We start from the raw sequence: 21959 nt of genomic DNA, 5'->3' as shown, positions 1-21959 counted from the left end.
CAGGAGGACTGGGGGTCCAACCTGCAGGTGAATATGAGGAGGTCTCACCTGTCTCTGGTTCTCTGTCTCCAGACGCAGGCGAGCTTCGATGCAACGCCGTGTCTCCAAGAAGGCCTGACGCTGAGCCCGGTCCGACAGGTAGCTGATGAAGATCCCAGCCGTGTTCATACACATGAACAACACGGTCTGAGCCGCCACCTGCAACACACACACACAGTAAGTCACATGACAACAGTAGGCGTCTCAATACGAGCTAATGATGATGATGATGATGATGAGTTCCACTTCATCTTTTTTGCAGTATTTCAATTGGCATACTTAAGTATAAGTAAACGGTGTTCCTTAGTGCAGTCTTAATACACATACTGTATTGTGGACTACCTCAACAACTGCCCGGAGGACCCGGGACTGCGTCAGAGACTATTCTTAGCAGTGTAGCCCCCACACCCCCCACTTGCTACACTGCTGACCTTTGCCACCTGTCCCCCTCCTTCCACCCATAGAAGTTCTCTGATGACTGCCATGGTTGGACTGATCCCAGATGGAGACGATGGTCATGCAAAGAACTCATTCAGGAGTTTGTGAACTGGTGCCAGCCAAATCATCTCCTGATAAATGCCAGCAAAACCAAGGAACTGGTTGTGGACCTTCGTCAGCGCCTTTACCCCCCCAAATTTCCCCATGGGGATGAATAAGGTATCTACCTACCATCGCCAGTGAACATCCCGGCAATGGACATTGAAGGGTGAGATCTTAACCTGGGTGTTCATCTGAAGCATAAGCTGGACTGGACTGACAGGACAACTGCACTTTACAAGGTCAGAGCAGATAAGGAAACTTCTAAGGAAGGACAGCTCTGTCCTGGGATGTCCTCTGGAACAGATGGTTGGGGGGGGGCAAGAAGAGGATGGCAGCCAAGCTGTCCTCCATGATGAACAAAGACTCTCACCCCCCAACACACACGTTATGTGTGTCATTTTAGGGAAGCTTTCAAAGCAATCAGAATTTCAGAAATATGGATTCATGCCGATAAGAGCATGGCCTTCAAACTTCCAGGTTATGATATGTATTACACAGGTGGTAGAAAATGTTTGCTATTGATAACATTTTGAATGTATTTTGAATGTATAATGATTGAAACAGGGCTGCACGGCGAACGAGTGGTTAGCACGCAGGCCTCACAGTTAGAAGACCCGAGTTCAATCGGCCATCTCTGTGTGGAGTTTGCATGTTCTCCCCGTGCATGCGTGGGTTTTCTCCGGGTACTCCGGTTTCCTCCCACATTCCAAAAACATGCTAGGTTAATTGGCCACTCCAAATTGTCCATAGGTATGAATGTGAGTGTGAATGGTTGTTTGTCTATATGTGCCCTGTGATTGGCTGGCCACCAGTCCAGGGTGTACCCCAGGGTGTACAATGTACAGTTTGAGTTTGCATCCTAAAATAACCAGACCAAGCAGAATTCCTGAGCATTGTGAAACATTACTTGATAATACATATATTCCCAAATGATTGTAATAACAGCCCAACTAATGGGCCATTCCCACCCACATTCACACAATTTGGAGTGGCCAATTAACCTAGCATGTTTTTGGAATGGGGGAGGAAACCGGAGTACCTGGAGAAAACCAACGCATGCACGACATGCAAACTCCACACAGAGATACCCGAGGGTGGAATTGAACTCAGGACTCCTAGGTGTGAGGCCTGCGTGCTAACCGCTCGTCCACCATGCAGGCCCTTAATTTGAGAGTGAGTAAGAAAATCTATTACAGTAAATTTAATACATAAGAATAAAAACAATATTATATCAATATCGGATCAATAGTGTTGACCCTCACTATTTTATAGATAGAAGAGTCAAAAATGATAATATGAAAGAGGTAGTCAAGAGTTTCAATAAATAGTTGGTAAATATTGGACTAAAATTGAAGGATAAGATCCCAAATGTCTTGCCAGTGAAGCAAGGAAAGGAATTTATAGACAATCAATCCTAATTCCATGTTCCTAACTGATGTGACTAAAAAGGAAATCACCGATATTGTTAACAAATTTAAAGCTAAACCATCAACTGACTATAATGGAATTGGAATGGAAACGTTAAAAAAAGTTTTTAAAAAAGAGATTGCAGAACCACTGATGTACATAAATAATCGATCATTTAGGACGGGGGAAATTTCCAAGCAAAATTAAAACTGCTAAAGTAGTACCAATTTTTAAGAACGGAGAAAAGCATCCGGAATATAAAGGGCTCAAGCCAAAATCAGTATGCGGATCAAAAAAATCTGCTCTGGCGACTCCGTCATCAGGAAAAAGCCAAAAGAAACAAACAACAATAAAGAAACAACAAGAACAAATAAAGAAAAGCATAAATTCATTATCACCGCAACTTTCTAAAATAATTGAGACGCTATTCAATAACAGGTTGGACACATTTGGACACATAAAAATCAATTATTTGCAGGCAGCCAATAAGGATACAGAGCAAAAATGTCAACTTCCATGGCACTAATAGAAAGTAGAGAGGAATTGACTAACACCTTAGACCAGAGGGAGTGTGCAATTGAAATATGAGAGGCAATGAGAGGCGTTCATTTGATCGGTTAAGATGGCACTCGCCTGTGTTAAACCCTCTCATGCCTTCTCTCCTCCCTCTTTGCCACTTGCGCTGGTGGGAGGGGCGGAGGTATGGGTGCGCCGAGCTGCGCCGCGATGCTGGGCAGGTACACCACGCCTGGTATACGAAAATAGAGCCCTATGAGTGCAAATGCACCAATTGAGACATGCATGATAACGCCATTCTCAACGCTTCTCTTCATGTCCGTTCTGATGGCAAGTAGGTCACATGACACTGTGCTCTCTCCTCTTTTTGACAATAGAGGTGATGCAACATAGTGCAAAAGCCAAATTGCCAATGTTACAGCACTCAAGCGCACACACACATTCCCAGGGTAGTAAGCATGGCCGACAAGTCTAGGCAGGTCTTGAACTAGTTCATCTGCCAAAGGTCGCTGAGGACACTTGTTGGCCCACAAGAGACAACCTACTGATACATCAGTGACATGACACAGCACACACGGACCGGCCTGGACATTCCCAATATGGGAATATCTACTCGCAATGATAAAAAGTCAACATTGTCATGGAGTGCCTTGCCGCTGTTTCAGTGTGAAAAGAACACCCAAAAAGAACATTTGAGGAGTAAAAGACATCATTTGGAAGCATGCTTAGTCAGAGTGATGAAAGTCATGTGACGTTCGTTAGAGCAGGTGGTCGTTCATTGGGAGTGGGCGACCCGCCTCCACGGCAGGACTCCATCCCTCAAAAAGCAAACAGTATTTATTTCACGCATGCACGATGTGTGGGAGTATCAGATTAGACGGTAGTTTCAAGACACGCACACACAGTGAGGCACACACAGTGAGGCACCCCCCCCTCCCCCCCGGGTGCATCACGGCATGCTACTCTGTGTTATTGTGAATCTCTCCCAGGACGCCATCAGCGCTGATTCAATTTATTCGCTTGCCCCTGAAGGCCTCAGCCCCTCCCACGGAGACCAAAATGAAAAAGTCCACAAGCTGCGGCAGCTGCGACGGCATGTTGTTGTGGAACACACGGCACACGGAGTGTACTCATTAAAGGCAAACGCCACTGATGTGGATGTTTTTAACAAGGACTCATTAGGAGCGGGAACATGTTACATGGACAACAAGCTGCCAGGTTAATAATAGTCACAGTGATCACATGTGACACACACACACACCAGCCACAGCCTTGTCCTCTATTGTGCTTGTGACCTGCAAGTAGCCTCCTATTTTAAGGTCACATGACAGCGAAGGAGAGTTGACCAGCCACAACATCACAAAGATCAGATTTGACTTCATCGCAATGGCAATGCACACATTACTCAGTAATCATTTGTGCAATTGACACAAACATAACTGTTAGGTTGTGAAGAAAATCCATGGCGCTAACACGGCTATATATAGTAGCTATACATGAATTCACATCCATCTATAGACACTGTCAGAGAAAAGTCAACAGACGGACCAAAATAGGTTCATTCTTCCAGAATCCAGTGGCAAACCCTTGGGTCTCATATGCTCTGAAAGTGTAGCACTGGTAAACGTGATACTGGTGATACTGGTGATACTGGTGATACTGGTGATACTGGTGATACCGGTGATACTGGTGATACTGGTGATAATGGTGATACTGGTAAATGCGAGTCGTAACACATTCGTTTACAGCACAGCAACGTGCAAATGAGTGTTCAATAAGGATAGTATGGATATTGGAACAAAACTAAAAGTATTTCACTGATGTTAGAGTTGTGCAGGATGCTTCTGCTGCAGAGTCCTTACTACTCAAAGGTAAACAAGAAGAGAAGAAAAAGAATGGATGATGTCGCCAGCCAATCACAGGGCACATATAGACAAACAACCATTCACACTCACATTCATACCTATGGACAATTTGGAGTGGCCAATGAAGCTAGCATGTTTCTGGAATGTGGGAGGAAACCGGAGTACCCGGAGAAAACAGTCAGTCAAATAATAATGAACGTATAACCTTTACATTGAATATTATTTCTTGCAATCTGTCTATCTCTGCCAAAATAAATCTGCTCAATAAATTCCACTGGCGTACTGTTCTAGACAATAGTATGTATAGTTATGCTAAATAAAGCTCAGCATTTTCCACATGTAGCTTGCATAAAATCCCAGTCATAATCCTATGTTAGTGTTTTTTTGCAGTGCAGTGCAGCATCTGAAGGAGCAAAGAAAATAAATAAAAGCGCTGCGAGATCTCATTAGAGCTGTGAGGCCTCCGTCCAAAAGGCAAGATAGGTAGCAAGCCAAACACACATGAATATTTCAGCGCTATCAGTAACCTTCCAGAACAGAGAGCAGCCTGAAGGAGACTTTAATCTCGTCATCTTCCTTGCATTCAGCTCATACACCAGGGGAAGGGAACCCATGGCAAAATGTATTTACTGTAGACATTTATTTTTTCGCTGATATTTTCAAGTAAACCGTTACAGAAATCACAGCGTGAAAAATAACAAAAATTCAAAATCTAGAACTTTTTTATGCACTTTAATGTATCCAGCCAAAATGTACAAAGAAAATATATTTCAAATATGTGGCTTTCGTGGCTCTCTTAGCCAAGAAGGTTCCCAGCCCTGTCTTACAAGACCTTTTGGCAACAGTTCTTTGTCTTTGCGTCATCATTACAACTTCTTACAAGTCAGGATTTCTGCAGTTTAGCCCCTCATGTTTCATCAGATTGGATGGACAGGGCTTGGACCCTCCTGTCAATCAATGAGGCTGATGGATGAACTTTGACCTGAGGGACTGTTGCAGTCCAGCTGAGGAATTGTTGGACATTGTTGACATTGAATTGTTGAAAAAGTGGGCCCAGTTGATTTGGAGACAAAGCATGTAAACAAACATCTAGGGGGTCCCTTGACCTTAAAATTAGGTTTTATGATTCCATTACATTTCATAAATAAAAACAAATTACGTATAATAAACACCTAGTTTACAATTATTTAAGGTGTGTGTACATTTTAGACCCACTGATTGTTGTGGGAAACAGCTCTTAGCAACCCCACTCCCTGTATGCGCACTCTATAATGCTACACAGACAAGCGCTTTTGTTCCATGACTTACCCAAAATAAACACAGTTAGGACGCTCCACACAGCTCAGGAGGTGTCAGGGTCTGAGCAGGGAACACAGGAGGAGGGAGAGCGACACAAAACAAATGGAGAAACAAGAATATAATCACAGACTGACCTGTGTCACTGAAGAGCGTGACACGTAGTGGCCCGTGTTCACTAAACTGTCCGTTGACAGATTGAAATGCACTTCTTCTGCTGGGAGGGGATCAGGAACTAAACCACTTGTGCCTGATGGGGGCGTCTTTAGGAATTTTAAACAAATGTAGCTTTCCCTTAAACGCGAAGAAACACTTGGGAGACTTTGCTAACACCGTAAACCTCCGGGTTTAAAATGCCCTCTGAAACCGAGCGGTTAGAGCAGGGGTGGGCAAACTACGGCCCGGAGTCCACATCCGGCCCGGCATGTGTTTAAATACGGCCAGCCTGTTCTTTCCAAAGTATTTCATTGAAACGTCCAACCTGGCATCATGGCTTGACTCAACCTTTTGATGGTTTAGGTGGCTTTTTTTTGATCAATTTGGTTATTTGATGTGGTCTGCTGTTTACAAAGTGCTCCTGAAAAAGGGACACAAACATATAGGAGGTTGCATGACACTTTTACAGATACAATCATTCCAGATGGATTGTTAGAATTATATGTGGAAAATATATAGTCTGGCCCCCCATCAATTTTGGTAAATCAATGCGGCCCGCGGGTCAAAAAGTTTGCCCACCCCTGGTTTAGAGCCATCATAAACGTCTTTCAGGGATCACTTCCAAATGGTCTGAAACTTTGGCATCATTTAACACCAGAATCCAACATTCTAACTACATTTATAGGTCAGAAAGGGGAAAGCATCATAGGTCCCCTATAGGCATAGGCATCATAGGCAGCCATATGTGTTGGATCTAGAGACTAGATTAGAGACTAGACCAGGGGTGCTCATTAAGTCGATCGCCATCTACCGGTCGATCGCGGAGGTGGTACTGGTCGATCGCTGGTCGATCGCGGCGTGACATTAAAAAAATATCATCCTCGCATCAATGCCGTCACTTGATTGATATACAGGGCAGCCATTCAGATGACAACTGAATGTTGCCCTTCGGGTGACCAATCAAATCAAACAACGTCTCTAAGTGCAGCAGAACTTACGATGTCAGCCTATCATCCAGCCCCGTTACTTGATTGACATACAGGACAACCAGTCAGATGACAACTGAATTTTGACCTTTAGGTCACCGCTCATGCGTAAACAGCGATGCAAAGTGCTAAGCTAGTCGGCGAATTGCGTCAGATTTTAAGCCCTCGCTAAAGTTTATGGTCACTAGAATGAGTGAAGGAGCTGGACCAAGTAAAAAGGCAAAAACATATCACTTCCATACGGAATGGGAGGTGGACTTTTTTTTCACAATGTCTTTTTCGAAGTGCGTTTGCCTCATATGCCATTCTACCATCGCAGTACCAAAGAAGGGAAATGTGGAGTAATGTGGAGGTAATTACAAAAAATGTTAATTGTTAATTATGTGTGTTTTGCAATATTGGCTCATTTGGTTATGTAAGGTACATCAACATACATTGTACGTACAAATAATCATCAATACATTTGACAATAAATGGATGTTTTGTAGTGGGTAGATCATTTTGACTCGGTCATTTTAAAAGTAGCTCGCATGCTGAAAAAGTGTGAGCACCCCTGGACTAGACAGTCCAAAGTTTCTCAAGAAAAGAGGTTACATCAAGATGTCTCTCAATGGTAAGTAGCTTCAGCATTATAGCACTTCTAACCATTGTTAATTTGCAATTATATATATTAAACTATGCATTTGAAATCTGATTTGATTTTTTATTGTAAAATAGTATATGCATTTTTGCCTGTGAGTCCAGACTTGAGGGACCCCCTATATTTTGGGGCTACTGTTTCCCTACTTCGACACGTCCATGATTCCTTTAAGGAGTTCTTTTGATGGTGTGCACTGTGCATTGCTGCATACAAACATGTAAGAGGAGCAGCTGGCAGAGTGAGCCCTCCCGCTGCCAGCACTAGTCTTTGCAGAATCCACACTAGCGTGCCAGCAGTGGCGGCTGCGTCCAGCACGTTGCAGGGCGGTAGGGGGTTGTGGGCGTGGCTGTGATTTTAATTCTGCTTGGCACGCTGGGATTGGGAATGCTGACGACATGAAGATGTTCCATCCGCCACGATATTACCTTTTATATCCCAGTTGACAAGATGAAAACATTGTGACAGTAAAGAGTCGCTGATGTTGGCAGAATATTTGGAATGCACCCAAGTAAAAACAACACACACACGCAGGACTCCATGACAGATGTTAATGACGGTTGGCCTTGGCTTTGGTGCTACCAAGAGGGTGTCTAAAGTGCGGCCAGGGGGCCTGCAGCACATTTGTTTGTAGGCCTAGAAAACATTGTGACTTTTTCTAGGTCACAACATGAAAAAGAAGGTTTAAGGCCCCACTAAAAAGAGAAAAAAAAGGGTTAAGAAGCGTGCATAGCATAGCACGCATATGTTCACCTACAGTACTTAATACACGTATGACAGCATCAGCTGCAATAGTTCATATGACATGTAATCATTGTTATGTATGAGTTTTACAAAAAAGCAGTTCCATAACACAATATTGTTGATATCAACTTATAATTAATTGCACTAAAGCGTTGTTTACTGCGGTTAATTGCTTCCAGACCTGACCGTGATAAGTGAATTTTGGTGACGATGGATGACTTATGTATGAATGTAATATTTTTATAGTTTGTGACCTTCTAAATTAAATGTTTATCATTAGAGCCCCCCACAAGTGAAATAACACCCCCGTAGTCTCCTTTACACGTACATATATTAGGATAACAGAACATAAGACATATTGGACATAAATAAAACATAACAGAGATTCACAGACTAGCATTTGGTGACCTTGTTTTATTCCGAGACAGCGGACTTCCTGTGGTTGATTATGTCTCACTGATGTAATGTAATGGCGGCCATTATAGAGTGAAGCTACAAAAGTCCAACAGCACAGTGGTGAGGGATGACTGTACTTTCCTGCATTCCTGTACCCCCCCCCCTCGAAAAAAATTATCATAATTCAAGGCCAAAAGGAGGCCATCCAAAATGTAGTTGTGATTTGGTTCATTTACAAATGAATGATATTTTTGTGTGAAGTGCTGTTGGATTGCTTTTAGGGCTTGAGTGGAGAATATTGTTCTCACTGCACTTACTGTGTGAGGAAGCATCAAGGGAAGATATTGGTCACACCAAACTACATGGTTATAATCGTCTCTTTGAAGACAAACTGCAGGCTGGTACAGAAGTTGAATGGTCTCTATTCAAGTTGATGTTATGGATGTCTGCTGCTGACGTCAAGTCTGTCCCAGTTCTGGTCCCACCCCCCTCCCTCACCCACAAGTGATGTCAGCAGTAATCTAGAACACACGGATCTACGCTCCACATCTCCATCCCAAGATGCCTGACTGGCATGCACTTTGCTTACAAGGCACTGGAGGTTTTGGGTGTGTGCGCATGCGTGTGTCTGTGGGTGCGTGTGGGGGGGTTTGGATGTCTGTTACATCATTATCCTTTCCTCCGTTCACCATTGTTATTTTATCTTTTCCACTCTTGACTTTCTTCAGGCATCTGGTTGGATGAAATAGTGCCTGAGCTGGGCATTAAAGAGACACGTTATTTTGGCATGTGCATGAACATATCAGAAGTAGAAGCACGCTGCGCTACGTGTCGTCAGCAACAGGAGGCGACGCCCACAGGAGCAAGATGGAGCCAGTCAAAGCGATGAGGGGGTATCAGCAATGAGGAGGAGAAAAGTATGATGGAAGCTGACACGTTGGACCAAGTGCTGCACACTAGTTGCACATCCTGTTTGGAACGCGACCTGTCAACATCTTGGTGTGCCGGTAACGCAACACGGCGTCGTGACACCACTAGCTACCTAACACCGTACAGTATGTTATTCACTGGCCCAATACTTTTGTCCACATGCTGTATGTTGTCATGTCATGAGAAGATGATGAAACATCACTGAGGTCGAACAAGGCTTACAGTGGTCTTATAACAGTGACCTCCGACCTCTGACAAAACACCTCAAGGCTAATCCGCCACTTGACCCCGCAGCGGTTGTTTAGCCAAGTCCGCCCGCCACCAACCATGGCGTGCTGACATTTGGCAGCCGCTTGTCTCCTTGATGTCATGGACATGCTGGCTTTTCTTCCTCAGAGCAGGAAGTGCAGAGGGACGGGAAGGCAGCGGTTCTGCGATGAACACGCTGATAATCATGTCAATGGAGACTGAAGGCTGACCCGCATGGCAGCACGTGGTCCCATGAGACCACATTAGAGCATCAAAACTCCATGAGACCACATGGCAGTCGATGAGTGAGAGCATATATATATTAAACTATTAAAATAAAATATATATTAAAGGACCACATGATAGCACATGATACTACACAGCATCGTTTCACAACTAAAGAGCAGTTTCAGAGGCAAATTACTATCACTGTCCGCTTCCCACTGAAAGACTGAGCAGACCACCCCCCCTTCCCCCCCAGCCATGCGGCTTTTCAACACAACAAAGTTGTTCTGTTCCAGCATTTCTGCATGGAAGGAGATGAACCATTGGTGAAGGAGCCACCATAGGTAGCATGCACCCCCTTTTAACCGTTTTCCTCCTGACCTATTATACGAGGTAATATGGAAGTAAGCTAGCTGGCGGCAAACAAGGGTTCTTTTGGTACTGAACGAATGACCAAGGCTTCTTCTTCCTTTGGTGGCGGATCCCTGAAGGGACACAGAATCACGATCACAGCCTGAGGGTGAGAGGAACGATCTGAAATGTAGTCGCCACTAAAGGTCCCACGAGACAGAGCGGCGCCAGCCAGCAGCAGGAATAGAGAGCTAGAAAAGACGCGAAGTGCACCTCAGCACTAATGGAGTCGTCGGCCACATTTAACAGCCTTGCCAGAGGCCGATGACGTTCCTACCGCATGAACATCATCAGGTCTGACAAGCAAATGTCCAAGTGCTGCCAACCTGTGCGGGAACACAAAGAGAACCATCTTGACAATTTCATTGGCCGGTGTCAAACTGCTCTATTTGTCTACGCTAAGAGGTGCTGGTCCAAGCCCAGATGGGCGGGCCAAGCCAATGTTGTCAACATTCAAATGAGTCCAAACCTTTGGAGTCCAAAGCTTGAGAGTGAGAGGTGTAAGTTCCTCAGGTCCAACAGCACACGAATGCTTGACTTGCTCGCTGGCGACGACCTGCTGTTTTTCCACATTTCAAAGAGATAAGCGTAATCCTGCCATAATCTCATTAATGCTGACCCGGACGAGCGCTATGAATAGATTACCACTGGGAGATAATTCTGCCTCAAATCATCCTCAGTGTGGAGAATAAGCCCAAATCAGCCTCCAACCATAAGACTAAACGTTATTCTCCAGCACACCCTGACAAGCCAGGAGAGGGCGCCCCTAGGACGTGTTCGTGTAGCCTTGTTGGCAACTCTGTTAGCATGTTTAGCATCTTCAAAACCTTCATTCTCGCACGGTGGTTGAGTGGTTAGCATGTTGGTTAGCATGTTGGCCACACAGTCAGGAGAGTGGGATGACCTGGGTTAGCATCTCTGTGTGGTGTTTGGGTGTTTTCCTTGTGCGTGGGATTTCTCCAGGCTCTACGCTTTCCTCCAACATTCCAATTGGCCACTCCAAATTGTCCATTGGTATGAATGTGGGTGGGAATGGAGACAACCCCGTCTCCCGAAGTCAGCTGGGATAGACTCCAGCACCCCCGCGGACCTTGTGAGAATAAGCAGCATAGAAAATGGATGGATGGATAACCTTCATTCTTCCTTATGCGTCCTAAACAAAATATTGCTTCATTTTGGTTCTAGTTTGGTTCCCTTGGACCGCCTCTCTTGGACCGCCTCTCTTGGACCGTCTCTCTTGGACCGTCTCTCTTGGACCGCCTCACCTGACACTGGGGGATGGTGCCAAGCCTCAGACAGATGAACCATTAAGAATATAATCATCAATCTTTGTTAATCTTTGTTAACATGGCCGCAACAAAATGAAGTCACTAGTGTCCAAAGCAAACATTAGTGGATGATCATGACAACATCGGTCACAGGAGACCACATAATAGGACAATTAAGAGACATGAGACATGAGAAACAGACGATGAGAGCACATGAGACAATTAGAGACAACATGAGACATGGAGAGCATGACAATAAGCACATGAGACTTTTAGAGACTACATGAAACTATTAGAGACTACATGAGACAATTAGAATGCATGAGACAATTAGAGACTACGTGAGACATGAGAGTGCATGACAATAAGCACATGAGACTATTAGAGACTACATGAGACTATTAGAGACTACATGATACAATTAGAGACTACATGAGACAATTAGAGACTACACTGAACTATTAGAGGTCTACATGAGACATGAGAGAGCATGACAATTAGCACATGAGACTATTAGAGACTACATGAGACAATTAGGGAATACTTGCGAGCACATGAGACATTCATTAGACCATGAGAGAATTAGAGACTCATGAGACAATTGAAAAGATGATGAGTCTTGAATTGTCAGTCACAATCACATCTTTTCCACAATAAAAGACTCTATTATGGCACCTTAGTGTGTAGATGTGATATTTAAAGTCAGTGTTTGTGGTTGATTGGTGTGTCGTGTGTTGACGTGTGAGCGTGACAGGGGCTTCCGGCACATTCCTGCACGACGTGCTGGTGACTTAATGAAGACATATGAGCATGGAACATCGCCATGCGTCATCAGCTCTTCACCTGCTGCTCATCCTCACGCTCAACCTTGGGACTTTCCACCAAATTCTCTGTAGAGACGCAGCTGATGGTTGAGATGATCAGTTGGTCTCGACTTTTGAACGACACGGCCATCCTAACACTAATAATATAATTCATATATATAATTATATAGCGGGTGGGAGGGGTCTAAAGTTGGGCTTCAGTGGCAAACGGGTCGTACAATTCAGTTAGGACATTTTTAAAAAGGCAAGACCTTCAGAGTTGGAACTGGCGTCACGCATGACATCATGAGGATGACACGGACGTAGATTTTAATTAATTAAACGTCTTATCATCAGCATTAGCATCAACTCATCAACATAATGGATGATTGTAGGTCTGCTCTGATTCAACACAAAAAGCACAAAAAGCTTTTTGTGGCAACAAGACATTTTTGGAGCCGCCATTAAAAGCTTCATTAAACATTTAGAGCGACTGAGTGCAGTGTCTGCTAACGCTGTCCCGCGCCAAAGCTGAGGACGAGGCCCACGATGGAGGCCGAAGATGCTTGATCCCCCTGAGACCCTTGTTAGTGATCCTCCAGCTGGAGAAAAAGAACTGGACAAGCAGAGGTCAGTCAGCGCTAACAAGCATATCATGATACACTAGTGGGGGGGGGGGGGGGGGGGTCTTGATGATGTCATCAATTAATTTGCATGATTGAGCATGTGCATGTCAATTTTATGGACACTGTGGGAGAAGAAAAAAACAATCAATTTTCCTCCGCTTAAGTCCAGGTCACGGGGGAAGCAGTCTCAGCTCAGTAGGGATGCCCAGACTTCCCGGTCCCCGGCCACCATCCAGCTCCACTGAGAGGACACCAAGGCCTTCCCAGGTCAGCTGGGAGACGTAATCCCTCCAGCGTGTCCTCGGTCTGCCCTGGGACCTTCTCCCAGCTGGGCATGCCCGGAACACCTCACCATGGAAGCATCTGGGAGGCATCCCAAATGTTCCAATGACCTCAACTGGCCCCTCTCCATGTGAAGGAGCAGCGACTCTACTCTGAATGACTTAGCTCTTCACCCGATCTCTTAGCCTGACTCCAGCCACCCTTTGGAGGACACTCGTTCTTTAGGTTACCGTCCCCCCTGGCAAGGATTTCACTTCACAAATACGGTAGTGTTTCGTACACGTCGAATGTACATTATGTAAAAAAAAAACTTTGTCCACGTCTTGTATGAGCAACTCAAACCTACAGAAACATCTGTCAACTGCAATAAATTCAAACCTCTGTAATGGTACCCGTCTTTGATGTGGGGGGGGGGGGGGGGGGGGGTGCAAGCAGGGGCGAGTAATGCAATAGTTACTTTTACTGGTAACTAGTTACTCTTGTCGGGGATAACTGAAATGAAATCAATTAGTAAAGGCGGAGCTATGTAGCTATGTATCCGGATGTCCCAACGAGTTCAAGTTCTTCATTTACAAATATTCAGTTCAACAATCTTCCAAAAAATGAACATGTTCATTGAACGCATTCTTTTGAACTTGCACAACACGGTATGGCATACTCTCCAACTTCGTGCCTGACGGGGCCACAGTTCGTCTCCCAGGTCTGGAGGGCCTTCTGTAAGCAGTGGTGGGGCAGGGGTTCTTGGGGGCTCAAAACATAAACAAATCTTGCAGCTCGCGCAAATTTAGAGCCAATACTGAAGGCAGATAGGGAATTGCTGGGGGCCCCCCAAGGGGGTTTGCTATGTCGTTGTTTCATAATTGCATTGTAAATGCCCATTGTTGTCGTTTCTGTGCAGTACATGTATTAGCGTTACCCCCTAAAAGCTGGGGCCCCATGCCTGGTTTACCTGTTGGCACACCCCGTCTGTCTGCAAGGCATTAGGAGCTTGTCTCCCTGCCATCCATTCACCGCCACCTGAGAGGTGCGCATCGGATCTGGCGGGATGCTCCTGCTGCTCTTGGACGCACTGTGGGGATGAAAGGCAGCTGGCAGATCGACATAGAAATATCAGCTCAAGCGGGAGGGATATGGACCAGAGGAATTCTTCTAGGTCTCCCACTCCTGGATCTGCGACCCCTCACTCATCCAGGAAAAAAAAACATGTGGGCCGCCTGGGGGCATCGTAAAAATGGGGGGTGAGGGGGTACTGTCACGATTTGCATGCTGCTTGTCTGCTGCCATCTGCTGTCTCGTTCCAGCCCTGCAGAGGTCCCCCCCCCCCCCCCCTCTACATCATTTACAATGAAGTCTTCTTAAAGCAAGCAGTCCAGCTATTCTTTGTCAGATTGTTGTTTCACCTTGCCAGCGTTGTGGACACCGTGGTCTTTCTGCCACTATTGCTAGAAATCCTTGTATAACTTTATTTCCTTTATCTGTTTGTCACGGGGAGATAAATTACCGGCGTCTTTTGCTGCTATTTGGTTCTTCCTCCTTGTGAGTGCCTTTTGTTATAATTGAATACCTTTTTTACTCCATCTTGCCCATGTCTCTGCTCTGGGGTCCACAAAACCTGGCACATGTGCCAGCGGTCGTAAGATTGTATTTTCAAATGTGTAAAAGAGCAATCGATATCCCCAAGCATGTTATAAGGCTGGGGTGCGCGACGTCAAATTTGATATAAATGGATGGAAATTTTAGAAATATGGGCCATCATTTTATTTTAAAAATATATACATCACACATATAACACATATAAATGACAGTTTTGCACAATTATACAAATGTCCCACTTCGTATGACAGTCTATGAACGCACCGTCTAACTTTATCCCACGGTGCACAGAAACTACTATACTGTATTTCCCCCCTTTTCTTTCACTTATACTTGATCCCAAATGCTGACACTATGTGGGAATGGAAAAGGGAAGATCTGATGTTGTCATTGAGTGCTAATGTGAATCTCTGTATTCATTGAGTACTTTTAGTAGGATGTTGTTCCTACAATACCTAATATATGATCAACTAGATCGCTAGGCTATAATGTACATCTATTCTCGTCTTCTACAGGGAATGTGTGACACTGCTTTCACCGGAAGCCCAGGCTCTCGCGTTGTTTAAGAGATGGACCAGTTTCTAGTCTTGTGATAGCCGGGGCATGTCTCTCCAATCTCAGGATTTATGGCTGATTCTAATCGATCCAGGAGGCTTCTACCGGTGGAACCGTATTACTTACTTGTCAAGCTGGATATCCGGTCGCATCAGTTTATTGTTCACGACCCGGGCTGTTAATTGGAAGTTGTATTTTAAAAGCATTCACTAGCTTGATAGCTCGTTGGTGAGGGGAATCTACGCTTAACGAAATGTACTGTGACTCTCACAAAGCAAAGAACAGAGAACATCAAGGACGGGGGAACATAGAGGCCAAAACAGGGACGTTTTTAAACCTTGGAATAATGGTTGAGAAGTGAAAATGATTGGGTTAAAATGATGTAATACACAAGGAACATCTATGTGTGGCGCTGTAAACAGACATGCAGACGGAACCATGCGATACACCAAACTATAGAGGAAGAAAGGACGGATGCGCATAAATCCGTCATGGAACTACTTCTACTATTCATTTTGGAGAATTGTTGGCTTGTCATCAAAGGTTAGTTCTGGTGAGTTCCCGTCACGGGTCTGGGATTATAAGGTTTTCTGTCAAGCAGTGGTTCGGCAGTCAGTACCAAATCGTCAAGCCGGTGTTTTCAGATTTTCGCACTCTGAAAGCCATTTTATAAAAATCCATATTTTAGAAGTGACAACTCTGCCAGAAAAAGCAGAGGACCGTTTCACTCGTTGCTCATCTCCGTGGCTGTGCTGCACGCACGCCGTTACTCCACTCCCCTCAACCAATCCCAAAATTCCAATCACTGTTTGTATGCAAATGAGCCAACATGCAGCACAGACTTTATGGAAGCAGAGAAAGTGACCCATTTGAGAACTAATAATTAACAACTAAAACCAAAGATTAACATCACGTAGGATATTTTATTTTACTGTTCATTTTCCCTCAAGGTGGATGAGGAGGAGATACCGACAATATACCATCAAAGGTTTCTCCTATTTGGCGATGCAGAGCATAACTGCAGGTGGATCACACGCATGATGCCTGGATTAGCCTGCTGCTGTGTTTAATGTAAGTCCCAAGAACAGATGACATTTAAAGGCAATGAGAGGCATTCATTTGATTGGTTAAGATGACACTCAGATGTGTTTAACCCTTTCATGCCTTCTCTCCTCCCTCTTTGCCACCTGCGCTGGTGAGAGGGATGGAGGTGTGGGCGCGCCACGCTGCGCCACTCACGAAAATAGAGCCCTATTTGTTTAAAGCGGTAGTTTACCACCTGACATCTCAATGACCCAGATAGGCTACCCCATTATCCAGTAGTAATCGTGTTTTGGTGTCTGACCCGAAAAATATTGTATTAGCTCTGGCCACCCGCATTGCGGTAGAAAATGGATGGATGGATTCAAATGAATTTTAGTGCATTAAGAAATATCTGAGAGGCAGATGCAGTCATCAGAAGAGCCACATCTAGCTTCCTCGCCATAGATTCCCATAGATCGTAAATTGGGATTCAGCCTAAGTTTAAGTCCACAACGGTACTGAATGAGACACAGCTTTTGTTTCGAACCATGTCAGGTAAGTTGTAGCAACAAGGTTGCCGGATATCACAGCTGGATAAGCCAAAGAATAAGCTAAACAAGCTGAGTGTTTGACATTTTAACAGCCCATTGATAAAAAGACATCAAATGAGGTGACTTGAGCAGACAACAGCTTGTTGTGAAGAAATGCTGATCATTGGAAAGCTTTTATTCTGTGCTGAGCTGTACTTTCTTTCGTTCTATCGCATGTTAAGGACATACGATGGAGCCTGATGTCACCCTCACTTGCCCCCTTTTTTCTCCTTTTTCACACTTTATCTCCTCTCTACAGCCGCTGCTTCAGGTAAGCCGAGTTTGACCTTGAAAGAGGAAGCGCCGGCACAGCTCACGCTTTAAACGTGTGCACGTGTAAATGGTAAGTGTGTGTGTCTGTGTGTGAATGCCTACGAGATAACTGTTGACTTCATAATGGCCTCTGCTTCACAGAAAACCCCTCAGAGTGAGCTTGCACACACAGACACACACAGACACACACAAACGCACACGCGCACACTGGGATGCCGTCAAACAAGCTAATCTGTTATTTACAGACACGTTTGTTCTTTTAAGAGCTGTTAAAAAGACTAAATGACTCAGCCATCAATAGCAGCACAATGTCCAATGTTATATTGTTATATGTGATATTTCTTCCAGAGGGGGAAGGCAGAGGGTGGGAGGTGGGAGTGGTGGTGGGGGAGTCAATACCAGCTTATTGTTTCCTTAGTGAGAAGATCAGAACACTGTGGCTTTGAAGGAAAGACAGCGCTCAATACATCGGGCCGCAGACAAAGGATGGGGGGGCCATGGGGGCCCCTGGAGGCTCTAAAGAGACGGGCGGGATCGATGGAGGCTATTCCGAGCCTGACGGGATGAGACGAACAAGGCGGAGTTGGGAATCTTAAATGTTGGTTATGCCGGATGCTAAACGGCTGCTTGGCACATGGACTCACGTACGTGTAAGCGCATGCAGGGCACCCTGCGGCTGACCATCGGCAAGACTGGTCAATGTCTGTCTCAAGAACAACAGAGACTCACATTCTATATTTATAAACCAAATATTTTCATAGTTCAAGCATAGAAAACCATAACGTTTTTATCCTAATTAGAGCACTCTAGATATGAAGTAACATCCCTATAGTCACCTATATATATTACCCCATATAGTAGACATAATCAGGTGATGTCGCAGGTTCAGAGTTGAGTCTTAGCTTGTCATGGCTTACGGCTTCGACAGTAGCCTGTGTTATTATTATGATTATTATTACCATGATGATGTTATTATTATTGTGGCTGTTGTGAGATAGTTTAAACCTACAATAAAACATTACAGTAAGATTACTGACTAGTGACCAGTATAGAATACTACACAGCATCACGTTTTTCAATGCATCTTCTGAATGCCTTATACAGTCAGCCCTCGCTACATCGTGGTTTGAACATTGCTCACTCGCTCGTATCGACAACTAAACAGGTATCAACCATCATATTTTTAAAAAATGTACTAATTAATAAATGGTAGCTGTTTCGTGGTTGGCTATGGCCTTTTATTATACTGAAAGACATGTTCGAAGTATTCTATGTTACACTGATGAGACATGAAATTCGATTATATTATCACCTTCACACTGCGTGGAGTCAGCCATGGCCCGTTTTCCTCCCATTCCATGTGGAAGTGGTCGGTTTTTGGCTTCTTAATTTGTCCTTCTCCTCCACTTCATTTGAAAGCCTTTCTTAGGTTTGGAATAAATAACTGGTGCATAACTAGTTAGCTCAGTAGTATGTAATCTCGTGTCCCTGCCGTGATCCCGTAGCGTGCGCAATGTGAACGTGTAAAAGTGACTATAGGAATGTAATTTCATGTCTGCAGACATGAAATAATGGTAAAAATAAGATTTACTAAGTTAAAAACACGTTTTCTATCTGCTGTAACTACAAAAATATTCTATATTACCTAAGAAAATATTCCATGCTGAAATTCACTTATGCCAGTCGGTCTGAAACCAATGTGACAATGCTATGCTTGAAAATGCTAAATTTATCCAAAAAATACATAAAGATGAATTCAATTCAATTTTACCTAATACCAGGCCACATGACAACCACATGACAACCACATGATAACCACTCCAAAAGTGTTTCCTATCATCAACATCATGATTTTACGAGTTTAAGTAAAAATAAGTCTTGGACACATTTTAGCACATTTAAAGTGTTCTTTTGGCTTCTTGTGGGTTAAAAACATTGACTGTACACCAAATAAAGCTTTTAGGATAGCCACGGTTTGACAGTGGCACACATTATTATTAGTCCGGGAAAAGGGAATGGGATATGGGAAAGACAGGCATCATGGTGCACCACTTCCGTGAACGTGTTCTTTAAAAACCTTCACTTCCTGTGTCGGACATGAGTGCGGAATTAGTCGTAATGAATTAGTGAGTTCTTATCTGACTTGCATCTAGCATCTAATCAGGTCATCAGCAGCATTAGAGATCCTTCTCCTGACCTTTGACCTTCCATGTCAGGAAGATTACACATCATAACGTCAGCACTTTTTAAGCAGCGTAAAATGAAAAGATGGATTCTACTTGAATGACTTCCATCTCTGCAGGACTCCAATAAATAAATAAATGCTGTATAAAAGATGTGGAAATGATCACCAGCGGGAGGCGCTAAGAGTGTGCGTGTTTGGAGGTCCTAGTTTTACAACGTGGACCGCTCCTATGGCGGTCCTGATGGAAGAGACTCACATGGACGACCAGGACTAAAATAGGCTAGGAAAGGCAGATGGAGACAACGAACGAGCGGAAGAGGAAAAGCGCGAAGGATCGAGGGAAGGAGACACGTCGGCAGGCGCGCACTCACCTGGTTCGTGGAGAGCGGTGCATTGTGGGAGAGGAGGAGGCGGACCAGCAGGTGAAGCCCCGAGGTGAAGAGTCCGGCCAGGATGGCCCAGGCGAGGGGGAGGGGCAGCATGCTGTACGTGGCGAAGAGCGCGAACAGGACGTAGCCCACCCCGTCGCCCAGCAGGCCGTAGCCCAGACCCGCGGCCAGGATCTGCGTGGCCATGGCCACCCACGTGACCACGCCGCTGTACTGCAGGTATCCATGCGAGGTGGTCTCCTTGCGGACCACCACTAAGGCACAGATGACAACCTCTATGCCGGCGAAGAAGCCCAGCAGCGCGCCCTTCACCGGGTCCATGGGCGAGGAGGCCATGCCGAGGTGCAGCACCAGCAGGGTGACTTTGGTCACCACGTCCAGGATGTTCATCACCACCACGGACTTGCGCCTCTGGCCCAGGAAGTAGCGCTGATACAGACGCTCCAGGTCTCGGGACTTGAAGGCGTTCCGCAGCGTGGGGAAGATGACGCCGCGGTACGTGTAGCCCCAGTTGAGGAAGAAGTCCGAGTTGGTGGGCGCGCAGTCGATCTGCAGGAAGCCCAGGTCGCTGCTGGCCCGCTCGGGGAAGACCTTGGTGCCGCCGTTGTTGTGCCGCTCCCCCAACGACGTCCGGCCCGCCGATTGCTTCCGGGCGTCCTGCTGCGGCTCGTAGGGCTCCTTGGCGCCCCCTCCCCCGCCCTGCTCGTGGATGAAACGCTGCTCGGTGATGTGTCGGACCGCGTTCTGCCACAGCAGCCGTTTGGGTCTGCCGGTGCCGTCGGTGGTCCCTCCTCCTCCTCCTCCTCCTCCGCCGCCGCTGCTGCTGCCGCTGCTGCTCGGCGTCCTGTTGATGGTATACAGCTCCTCGCTGGCACTCGAACAGCGGACCTCGGACAGCTCCATGCTGGCGCCGGGGGCGGGGGGGGTCAGTTACCTCAGCGCCTTGGCGCGGAACACGTCCTGCTGTGCGCGTGGAACCCGGGGCGCGTGCTTCTTCTCCGTGGGGCTGCGGCGCGAGGCGGCGCCGACGCGGGGGGAAGTCATTGTCACGCCAGGGATGCCGCGGAGGAAAGGGCTCACGGTCCACGCACTGTGATGAGGATGATGATGATGATGATGCTGGAGGAGGAGGAGGCGAGGATTAGCCCCACGCGTGTCCGGACAGAGGCTCGAAGCACCGTCCGCCACACAACAAGGCTGGGAGAGTGGGGGTCACGCTGTCGGATCCGAAAAACATCCGGAATGTTTCTTCACATTCCCGCGTCTTTCCGGGACATCCATCACATGACGACTGTGGTCAACTTGTGCTCAATGTCATGCAGCCTCCTCCTCCTCCTCCTCCTCCCATGCAACACCTGGCTCAGCGAGGGAGGGGGGATGAGGACTCAACACAAGCCTACATAAAATATGTCAAAAAAGCCTCCCTCCTCCTCCTCCTCCTCCCGAAGTAGTGACCTCGTCTGACGTCATCTCTTCCTTCATCGACTGACATTTGAAGACGAACAAAAGCTCCTGCTAGTCACGTGGTTTGACAAGCGGCTGACCTTCACAGCTCCCCGCGCGACCTTGACGACCAACAGAGGAGACCCTCGGCCGGCTGGCTGTCTTTGCGACACCTCGAGAAGGTACTTCTAAGCAGTCGGGTGTAACAACACAGACCTCCACCAGGGGGCAGCGCTTCCAGCACGGCAGCGAGTTAGGCAGGTTAATGTAGCGAGTAACACCGCAGTGCAAAGCTTCGTTCAAGTCATGAGGTTCCTGACCATGTGTTATGCACGTGTTCGGTAAACATAGTATCATATCATAACATATCATATCATATCGTTATCATACCACCAATCATGCACACTATCAGCATCTATCAGCCTATTGATGAGTAACGGTGACTTGAGGTCTTCATCGTGCCATCATCTTCACCAGTTGACCATCAGAAGAAGAAACATCGTCAGCGAGTAGACATGACCCCCGCAAAAAT

At 45.9% G+C, this 21959-nt stretch overlaps 1 protein-coding gene across 4 annotated transcripts in view; it reads right to left on the bottom strand.

The window, feature by feature from the left end:
- Positions 1-21606, bottom strand: part of adcy8 (adenylate cyclase 8 (brain)) — a 45071-nt gene extending 23465 nt beyond the window's left edge. Inside the window, exons 1-2 of one of the 4 annotated variants that reach the window (XM_058067453.1) lie at positions 19967-21606; positions 49-198 (exon numbers count right to left, since the gene is read on the bottom strand). In XM_058067453.1, the coding sequence (XP_057923436.1) occupies positions 49-198; positions 19967-20887 (1071 nt within the window). In that variant the 5' untranslated portion in view covers positions 20888-21606. The remainder of the gene's footprint in view (positions 1-48; positions 199-19966) is intronic. The other 3 variants (XM_058067432.1, XM_058067422.1, XM_058067443.1) reach the window with 3 other exon arrangements.
- Positions 21607-21959: the final 353 nt, after the last annotated feature.

This window comes from Doryrhamphus excisus, chromosome 1, assembly GCF_030265055.1.
Source record: "Doryrhamphus excisus isolate RoL2022-K1 chromosome 1, RoL_Dexc_1.0, whole genome shotgun sequence".
NCBI lineage: Eukaryota > Metazoa > Chordata > Actinopteri > Syngnathiformes > Syngnathidae > Doryrhamphus > Doryrhamphus excisus.
This window is presented reverse-complemented; position numbering and strand designations above follow the sequence as displayed.